At 53.3% G+C, this 10,130-nt stretch overlaps 3 protein-coding genes across 3 annotated transcripts; 2 read left to right on the plus strand and 1 right to left on the minus strand.

Annotated features, from left to right (window-relative positions):
* Positions 1-290: 290 nt before the first annotated feature.
* COCCADRAFT_28400 (uncharacterized protein) lies at positions 291-5,369 on the minus strand (the record flags this gene model as incomplete). Its single annotated transcript, XM_007716731.1, has 1 exon — positions 291-5,369. One exon carries the CDS (start codon positions 5,367-5,369, stop codon positions 291-293), a length of 5,079 nt encoding a protein of 1,692 aa, XP_007714921.1.
* A 747-nt stretch (positions 5,370-6,116) lies between these two features.
* On the plus strand, positions 6,117-7,196 carry COCCADRAFT_28401 (uncharacterized protein; the record flags this gene model as incomplete). Its single annotated transcript, XM_007716732.1, has 2 exons — positions 6,117-6,362; positions 6,567-7,196. 2 exons carry the CDS (start codon positions 6,117-6,119, stop codon positions 7,194-7,196), a joined length of 876 nt encoding a protein of 291 aa, XP_007714922.1.
* A 1,011-nt stretch (positions 7,197-8,207) lies between these two features.
* Positions 8,208-8,684, plus strand: COCCADRAFT_103016 (uncharacterized protein; the record flags this gene model as incomplete). Its single annotated transcript, XM_007716747.1, has 1 exon — positions 8,208-8,684. One exon carries the CDS (start codon positions 8,208-8,210, stop codon positions 8,682-8,684), a length of 477 nt encoding a protein of 158 aa, XP_007714937.1.
* Between the last annotated feature and the right edge of the window lie 1,446 nt (positions 8,685-10,130).

Raw genomic sequence — 10,130 nt, forward strand, 5'->3', positions numbered from 1 at the left:
AAAAGAAATAGGTAGAATGAACGTATATATGCAGTAGCATCTCCCCAACAACATATACCCAGCAACAAAGGAAAATAGTTTCAAAGTGAAAGATGGATCCTTTTTTTTGAGAAGAGAGATAAGAAAATAAAGGCGGAGAAAGTGGGTATATAACCAATGGACACCAACAACAACAGCAACATCAAGAACCAAAAAACATGTCGATACATATATTTCTCCTTCTTCTTCTTCTTCTCCTCTCCTGCCTTTCCCACACATCTTGCCTGCGCAAGAAAAAAAAATAACAACGTCTACTGAAAAGCCCCCCTAATCTTCGCATACAGCTCTGTATCCAAGAAATTATAATTTGGATCCGAAAAGCAAAACGGAGCCCGCAACAAAGTCTCCGCCGTCGGTCGTTCCATGGGATCGATAGTAAAGCAATCGTACATGAAACTTAGACCCTCGACGCCAATCACGCGGCTGACATCTTCGGGGATGGGGGGTGCCTGATTGAGGCTACCGAGCTTGTAAATAGCGCCGATGGCTTCTTCCTTGGACCAAGGACGTTTACCCGCAAACATTTCGAGCACCACGCAGCCGAGGGACCAGATGTCCACTTTGGCCGAGTAGCCCTGGCCCTGCGAGCGGATCACTTCGGGCGCCATCCAAAAGACGGAGCCTTGCATGCTATTTGTTACGTCGTTGCCGTAAATGTTGTCGGTCTTCTTGGAAATACCGAAATCAGAAATTTTGCATGTGCCGTCAAGATCGAGGAGAATGTTGTCGGCTTTGAGGTCGCGGTGCAGAATACCTTCGCGATGTAGGTACGAGAGACCCAGTAACGTCTGCCGGGTAAGAGATGAAACAACACTTTCTTCAAACTTGCCGTGCTTGCGGATGCACGATCCTACCGAGCCACCAGAAATGTACTCGAGGAAAATGGAAATGCTGTATTCCTTGCGTTCGCAACCAAGATACTGCACAATATTGGGATGATCCAAATGCTGCATGGTGTCAATCTCCTGATCCAGACTCTTGACCAATTCCTTAATCTTGTCCTTGTCCGAGCCGGCCGCTTTGGCATTGACCTCTACTTGCTTGACAGCAATCAATTCACCAGTCGTGATGTTCATACCCAGGTACACACGACCAAACGTGCCCTTGCCAATCAGCTGTCCCTTCATCCATTTGAACGTCGGCTGGCGTGACGGCATGCTGGATAGATGATCTTGGGGTATCGTCTCCATAACAAGACGCGATCCACGCTGTGGTCGAACTTGTTCCGTCCTCGCGTTGAACATCTTGGTAGATTTTCTCCTGATTATGTCACCACCATTGCGTAACGTAGCAACGCGTGATGGCCCTGGTCCGGCGGGTACATGGCCTGGCAAGTGTCTGTTCTCTAGTGGCTGATACTGCGACTTGACGACTTCACGAATAGACTTTGTGCGTCCCAAGCCAGCGCCTGACTTGCGCATGTTGCGCTGTGCAATCGACTGCAATCCAGCACCACCTCGGTGGAGAGTTGGATTCGAAGGAGTGGGGTCGGCTGGCAAAGGCTTGTTGTTTTCTGGTATGAACTCTGTGGACCCATCCGTCTCGGCCTCCTCAAGCATAGGCTGATCGAGATTGACGTTGGGAAAGAGCTCATCAAGATGGTCCACAAGGGTTTCAGCCGGTGGACGGTTAGCCCAAACATCACTAGCAAATGATTCACGGCGTGAAAACTTGTTCGTGTCGTCTGGCGAGTCGGTCCATGTTGTTGATGCGGCCGACTCAGGATGCCAATCGCTGGCCTGAGATTCGTGATCGCCCATTGCGCTTGGTTCTGCGGATTTTTCAGTCACCTGGGCTAGTGAGTTCTTTGATCTTTGCGTTTTGAGTCGGAGGTTCGGTCTCCGGCTACGAGAGTTGATTCTAGTAACAGGTGCGTCCTTTTCAGGTGGAGGAGGACCAGCTCGTCCGGCAAGTGGCGCTTGGAATAGTCCATCATCAGAATCATCATCGTCCGCATCCATTGGATCAAGGTTGGGCGACTTCGTAATAAAAGAGACTCGGGCTTCCTCAAAGTCATGGGTTGGGCCATATACCGATACTCTAGATGGCTCCCTGGTAAGGCTAGGTTCCGTAGATTGTGCGGTGTGAGGGCTTCGGCCTGGCGACCGAGATCGATCATCCCTTTGGTTGGGGCCTGCAAAATCCGGCACCAAAATGCTAAGGTCTGGCCGCTCGGTCGGGGAATCGGTACTGAAAGCTTCTTCATAGTCAGGAATTCTGAATGGTATGTTGCCTTTGCTCATGGTATATTCACCAGGGCTGCGGGGCGACCCACCTGGACTATTTCTACCGGAGCCGGTTCTGGCGCCGAAACCGTTCTCCTGCAGTACTTGTTGCGAGGGCCGGATGCCTTCTGGCGAGCTCTCGTCCTTTGGTGGGGGAAAGGGACCCTTGTTGGGTGCTCTGTTCGCGGCTCCAATACCAGCTCCTAGGTTGCCTGCTCCAATAATGGCAGCGGCAATGCCGCCAAGCCCACTTGCACCTTGAGGTATGGCTTTGCGTTTCTCAGGCTGGGATTCTGCTGAAAGGCGTTTTGTTTGGCCGTCGTCACTCTCCGGCCACGAAGTCCTACTCTTGTTCTTTGTCAACGAGTTAGCTTTCAAAAGTGTGCTGGTATCAGCTGGCACAGGCGGCGGTTCCCTCAAGGGTACGAGTTGCTTGCTCTTGCGCTGTTGGTCATCGAAGGGTTTCTTCAGATCCTCGTAAGGCGAAGCGCGTGGTTCGTCAAAGTCGATGACCCGCTGGCTTCGGTAGCTGATGCTGTCGCTGGTCGCAGAGTTCAGATCAGGGCTTTGCCCATTCATCTTGGGGAAACGAGTTTTGAGATACTCTTCTTGTTTCCGCTTCATCTCCCTTCGGTGTTCTTCTGCAGCTGCTTCTAGTAGCAGCTTACGGCGTTCCTCCTCAGACACATCGCCACGCGAATCCCAGAACTCGGGCGGCTTGCTGCTGCTACTACTGCTGCCTCCGTGCGACCTTTCGGCTGCATCACTGGGTAGAAGCTCATTTTTATCGGCCATTTTGCGTAGAGCTGCGCTCTTGTCTGCAACTAGCGTGGATTCTTCTGATTTGGCACCTGGCGAATCCAGCTGAGAATCGGCATTGAGACGCGAGTATGCGTTGTCATCAACCGTCCGGGCAGCAGCGTGAGGGAGCGAGACACCAAGCCCGGTTGACGACCCAACTGCTCCTTCTGGAGGTATTTTGACAAAGATCTTCAGCTCACCAAACCGGTTTCCGTATTGCGACCGAGCCTTGAGCAACTTGGAGTCGGAAAGCGGGCGATTGTGTTCATACTGGCCAGGAACGGTCAGGTGCAGTTCAATTCCGGGTACCTTGCTTAATCCTTGAATCAGCTCCTCACAACACAGTGTTCGTAATGAAGTCGCTGAATCGACGTTAGTGATGTCGAGAAGGCGATAGTTGTAGCCGTCTGGTGTGACAAAAGCAAACTTTCGATCTTCTTTGCCGTGAGTGCGGCCACGGCCAGCAGCACGGTTGTCGGAATCCGTCTGTGCAGAGCGTCTTGATGGAGGACGCTCGTTCAGAGATGTTTCACTCGAGTTCATAGTCGACTTCCCAAAAAGAGATCCGCTGGGGTGAGTGCGATGGCTGGCTGGGCTGGTCGGAGAATCTAAACTAGTATCGTCAGACGGGTGGCTGTCCTTCTTTCTTCCGCCCATGATCTTCTTGAAGAATCCTTTTTCGTGATCCTTGGCGCTAGTCGGAATGTCCATGAGAGCCGCGTTGGGCCGCGTGCCTTCCCACCCATTCTTCCGATTCTCACTGCGGCTTTCAGGACGGCCCTCGAAGGATCTACCAGAAGGCGGCCCTGAACCATTATTGGCAAAAGTAGAATTGATCGACTCAGCACTGTTGACGCGGTTGTGGGGCGAGTAGTAACGGGAGCCTTGGGTGGTCAGGCCCGCGCTCAGCTGTCCGCCGTTTGTAGCAAGGCGAGCAGATGGGAGACCTGGACTGTGCTGCGGGCTTGACTGACGGTGGGTTCCAGCGCCCAGTGACGATGGTCCGAATTCAGAAGACGTATTTGGGCTATGTCGTACTTGCTTGATGTCGAGACCTTGGAGAACCTCCCGCGAATAGGGACTGCGCGCAGGTCCTTCTGAAAAGTCCGGCGTGGGCCCCAGGCCGGGGACAGTGAAGTTGCGCTGCTGGGTGGAAATGCGCCTGGACGGATTAATACTCGCGCCAGGTGAATGCACGAGCAGTTGGCGCCCGGGGCTTTCCTCGCCATTGCCTGCAGTTGTTGGCGTTGAACCAAAGTCCATGCCGCGGGATCCAAGATAGGGCGAATTTTCCAGGGTGCCTTCTGTGCCTGCGCTTGTCATGCCTGTGTCAGACCGTTGGGGCGGAGGCCGATATGAGTTTGAAGCACCTGATTCCACAATGCCACGAACCAGTCTGCGGAGCTTGCGACCTTCATCACGCTCCCTGTTCTGATCCCACCCGGTCCCGCTTGCAGTGCACTGCTTGGCTAGCTGGGGAAAGATGACTTGGTGCATCATGGCCACATTTCCCTTGCTTCCGTGACCACGGCCAATGTCGAGAAATTTAGATCCTTCCAAGCCCAGGGTCCTAAACGTCTCTTGCCAGTCGCGGGAAAAGTTGTTGCTTGCCAGCCACTGCTGAACGCGCTCGGCGGGCCATTGCATGGAGGCATCGTGGGGGGATATTGGCGTGGTGCCGTTGCTCTCTGGGCGATAGTAGACGCTGCCATGGCTCTGGACCATGGGGTTCTGCAGGGTCGCTGTTGGAGGGCCAGGCGAGTCGTAGGCGTTTGTTCTGTCGGTAGGTATGTTGAGGTTATTGCGGACATTGGGTGTGGGAGGCATGTTGTAGCCATTGGAGCCATACTGGACGCTCTGGACGCTATCGAGGAGGCTGCTGGAAAAGGGCTGGGGCGGAGCTTCGGTGGTGGCCGAGTGGGAGTCGTCTCTGTAGTAGGGCTCCGAATAGCCTCTGGAGGTGTGTAACGGGGGGATGCCAACGCCGGGTCCAAACGACTCGCCGCCGGGTATGTAGGTGGCTGAGGTCAGAGGAGGCTCGCGCTCGACGGGAATCTGCTGGGGCGGGGGGCCTGGGGGAGGGGGTAGGTTGTGGGGATAGATGCGGTATTGGCCTGGATCGTAGCCCGGCTGCTGGTACTGGGGTCGTGGTGGTCCCCAGTTTGTCGAGTGCGGGGGAGGAGGAATGGGGATGCCGCCCAGGTTGTTGTAGCCCGTTGGCCGTGGCGGCGGCGGAGGCAGCGCAATGTGGCCGGCGGGCGTGCTCGAGGGCTGGGGAGGCGGGGGAGGAATGTACTGATGCATGGCGACGGGACCCTGGCGGTGATGGGCAGATCAGCGGCGGTATGCGCCCTTGCGCGCGCGCGCTGGCGGACGGGGTGTCTCTCTCTCTGTTGCAGAGGGGAGGAGCACACGATGTGTAGCCAGCGGTAGCAGCAGCAGCGACGACGACGACGACGACGAGGGTGAGGGCTCTAGCGAGGGTGGTGGGAGTGGTGGTGGTGGTGAGGATTGTCGTAGGCCGAGGCTGGCTAGTCCCCCAATGGCGTGGTAGGCGTGGGCGGGGAGGGTTTCAGGCTTGGTGCAGGTTGATGTGTGAGGTGAAGAGGTCGTTGGGCGGGATTGGCTGGCAGGCCTGGGTTGGCATGTCTCGAGGGCAGCAAACAGAGGGAAAGCAGTGGTGGGCTGGATGCGGGCGAGGGCCTGTCACATCATGACATGCCGCTGCCAACTGTAACGGAGTCGCGAGCCTTGGTTTGGGCTGCTGAGTCGGCGACGGGGCGTGGGTTTCGCACGCTCCTTTGTCGGTACCTTTTCTCAAGTATGCTGTCGATCCACGACGCGCGAGTGGGTCCGCCGCAGCTAGTAGCCTGCTTGCTGCAATGCAATACGCTGTACGGAATCGTCGCTGGTATCTTCTGTACATACATACATACATGCACACATGCGCACACACAGGCTCACGGGCGGACGGGCGGGCGGGCGAGAGCAAGGGAAGGGGGGGGGGAGTGATTGCAGCACAGGATGTAGTAGTATGTTGGAGTAGTAGGGATGGTGGGCGTCGTCCAGAGGCGCGAGAAGGGAATGACCCTGTGTGTGCTTGGCCGTCGCAACAAAGACGGGACGGCCGAATTGGCGGGTGCAGCGACGCGACAACAATGGGGCGCGCAAGACGGGCAGCGTAGGATGAAGCCAGAACAGAGCAGAGCAGAGCAGCGCAAGACAGCACAGCACAGGATGAGGGGCAGAGGCCTGTCTGCCAGTTCAGTCCAGTCCAGCCGCCGTGGCAGTGGAATGGTGAGCAGCAGCACGGCGGCGCCGGAGGCACGGGGCAGCCACCCACAAACGCACAGATCACCAGTGAATCTCGGATCACTATTTACCGCTAACCGCCGCGTAGCCGGCCTGTCAGCCGTTGTGCCTTTTGCTCATGCTCCCATACTACTACTACTACTACTACTACTACTACTACTACTACTAACCAACTACTGATGACTACAGTACTACACCTTGGCGGCTTCTGAACATGGCCTTCGTCAGCTCGGCAATCCCGTGCGTATACTACCATGCCTGCACAGGCACATAGCCGACATGCTTACTGTATCCTCTCCACCTACACACCTCCTCGTCCCTGTTTCATATCACGCGAGCACGTGGCGGTGCAACGCCTCCACCAGCCGCAATGGAGAGCAGAGGGCCCAAGTGCGTCACCGAGATAAAAGGTGGAAAGACACTTGCACTTGCATCCTTCTACCATCACCATTGTCCGGATATGTAGGTGCTCTGGTACCCGCCTGTCTAATTTGCTGTTGCTGCATGCACACCCACATCGGAGCCGCCGAACAACGTTGCAGCGACCACTTTTTTCTCGTATCGCATGCACACGAAAATGTCCCTCCGCACCTGCTCTGGCCTATCCTCGTCTCTCTACCCATCAACATGCAATTTACCCCTTCACCGCGCCAGCTGCTCTCTTCGCACCCACCCCGGTCTGTCGAGTCGGCCGGGGGTTCGGCAAATTCCACCGTCATTTGTACTTACGGTATGAGACACAAGAGGTCCATCAAAGTTTACGACCATTCGGAAGCCCAGGCTCAACTGCAAGCCTACGAGACCGTGCAATCGACCTGACAAACCTCAACCTGCTACTTCACCGCAACTTGTTTCCTGCCATGGTGCTGCCAGCCAGCTGTGCACAAGACCAGCTTTGCAACCATCTTACCCCAACTGGGAAACCCAACACCCGCGTTCCGGCAGGCTTCTGCATCGGCCAAATCTCTCTTGTATAAAGCTCAACCCACGCATCTGTATTCCGGCTTTGGCAAGCATCGGTACCTCTACGGCATGCTGGCGTTTAATCCGTCAGCTCCGACCCAGCTACTCTTCATCCCTCTCTCCGCGGAGAAGGCCTGAGCAATAAGAAACATTTCATCTCCAAGACATGTCATTGCGAAACACCATCTCAGACAGGGCATGCTTTGGAAGTACTCCAACACTCGTATTGCTGCTTTTAGGTCCCGCTTCAACGATCGTCGAAAGGTATGTCATCAGCATTCATGCGTCGCAGCGCCCTAGTACTCAACTCGCCACTGACGGCGTCGTCGTATGTGTCAAGTGTACCCAGACCGTCGCTGCAGTTGAGCCCCTTGTGTTACATTCGTAGAGAAAAAAAAACAAGCTTCTTTTTTCTTTTTGCAAAACGGACATGCAGTGATCGACAAGACGACCACACGTGCATGGCCCGATCCGAGCTGTCGGCCAAACCATGAGCTGGTATGATCTCACATGGCGTCACTCTGAGTGCTTCCTTGATTGACTCACATACGACCTGCTGCAACAGTAATGGAACTTGTCCATAGCAATAACTGCACGCACTGAAATATACCTAGATGGCCAAGCTAAAAACTCGGGGTTATATCGGATCTACCTACGTGAGCCTGGTACTAGATCTAACGCGGGCATCTGATCCCTTATCTTATCGATCCCAACATGCGCCCAACCAAATACCAATTCCGAATACACAGTGTGGAATTTCCAGATGACGTACTTGTAAATTGATTTTTCTACATATCAGCATCAAGTCACAGCTGTCCTGATAATAACCACAACCCAAACCTTTGCCTCGGAAAATAGTCTGCTGCTATGGGCGAAGTAAAGCCAAATAAGCCTATTGTTTTGAATGCCGACGACATCATCAGCACTGCTTCCGAGCGCTTCCCAGACCCCAGCGCTGGTGGCGACGTTACATGGAGAACATTAATCTCAACACCAAAGACGCGCACAAACACCTTTACCGTTGGCATTGCTACATGTGCTCCAGGCGTCTCAGCCGGGTGCCAAGGCCAGCTTAAGCCTCACCGTCACAAACAAGCGGAGATCTATCATGTCACCTCTGGTAAGGGGATAGTGACGATTGATGGGAACGAGTACGAAGTAGGCAAAGGGAGCGTGGTGTGGATACCAGGTGATGCTGAGCATGGGGTTCGGAATACCGGAGGAGAGGATTTGATATGGTTGTATGCCTTTGCTACAGATGGATTCGACGATGTTGTCTATCGGTTCAATGAGGGTGAACGCGGGCATGGTAAAGAAGTAGCAAACACCAGAGCGAAACTGTAACCGGCGCTGTTGAAGCGATGGTATATACTGCTTGTGAATATTCACACTTCCTACTATATTCCATTGGTTTTGACCCATCCCGCTAAATCTAAATCATTTACGCCTGCCTGAGAACCAAAATACTTTGAAAGACCCCAAGAGAGCCATGGGGAGCGTTTATCATACAAGCTAAAAGCAGTCCGAGGCCGTTACAGCAGACATCACGCAAGCTAATAACTGACCTGACAGATGCCGCCGAGTATGCCAGCCTGAATGCGACTATCGATGAGTACAAACAATCCAGTGCCGCTTCGCCCATTGGCATTGATGCGGACATTTCGATATATGAGCCCAAGACTAGGAAATCCGGACATCTAGTGAGCGACTGCATCTTGGACATAATTAGTATTGATCGAGACATGGGCATAAGGATGATCGTGTCTTATCAAAAAAAATGGCACGATATCATGGAGCACCCATCAGCAGCGCCATATTCGCGCGATTTTATCCAAATCGCTGGGCGTGACATTGCAGGGGAGCATTACTGTTGCGCTAACTGTCCCAGCCATCATGCGTGGAAGAACCCAGGAGCAGATGCCTCACAGTGGCAGACTTACCAGCTGATCCGATTGGTTCACAAGAAGATGTGTCAAGCGCATCCGACTCACTAAAATCGGCTTCGTTGAAGGCGTCTGAACCGAGCAGCAGTTCTTCTATGCTTCACACAACGAACAAAATAGTTTACACACCACAGTCATCTGCCACTACATTGAAACCACTCCATCCAGTCGCCGCTGCATACGAGTGCGTAGCCTCTTTACCATCAAATGGTTTCAGAGTCACAATTATCTCCGTTCTGAATCGAGGATCAAGAAATAAGTCGCATCGCTAACCAACTAATGAGGTGTACTGTAAAAAAGGCTCTTCGAAATCCAGCCAGATAACACTCTGGTTTGAAGATCTAATACGCCCACGAGAGGCTAGTGTTTAGATCGTATAATTGTACTATGCTGCTACAATTACATCTTAGTAAACGCCTATCTTTGTGTACTTAACATTTCGTTATTTGTTGAGTTTAAACTTGGGTATTGAATCCTGAGATAACGGGGATTTAAGAACTGAACTCAGTGGGGCATTGCATTAGGGTTACGAACTATCCTAGGAGCGCGAGATAACAGCTAAAACTATGCAAGAAACTCGTGCATAATCTATATCTGATGCAAATGACTATAGGAATGGAATAAGACACATTCTATTGTGTTGCAAGATGAATGGTGCACGTTATGTAATAGCAGATGCTGGAGGATTGATGATTGATTGATTGATTGATTTTGTCCTACTCGGTTTCAGCCGTGATCTCCACAGCTATGCCCGGATGACAGGCATGGCAGACAGCCGACGCGATGCGGACGTGAGTCTACAACGCCCCACTTCACTCTCGAAAGAGCCATCTGTCCCCAGAGGCCT

The sequence above is a fragment of the Bipolaris zeicola genome (assembly GCF_000523435.1).
Source record: "Bipolaris zeicola 26-R-13 unplaced genomic scaffold scaffold_151, whole genome shotgun sequence".
NCBI lineage: Eukaryota > Fungi > Ascomycota > Dothideomycetes > Pleosporales > Pleosporaceae > Bipolaris > Bipolaris zeicola.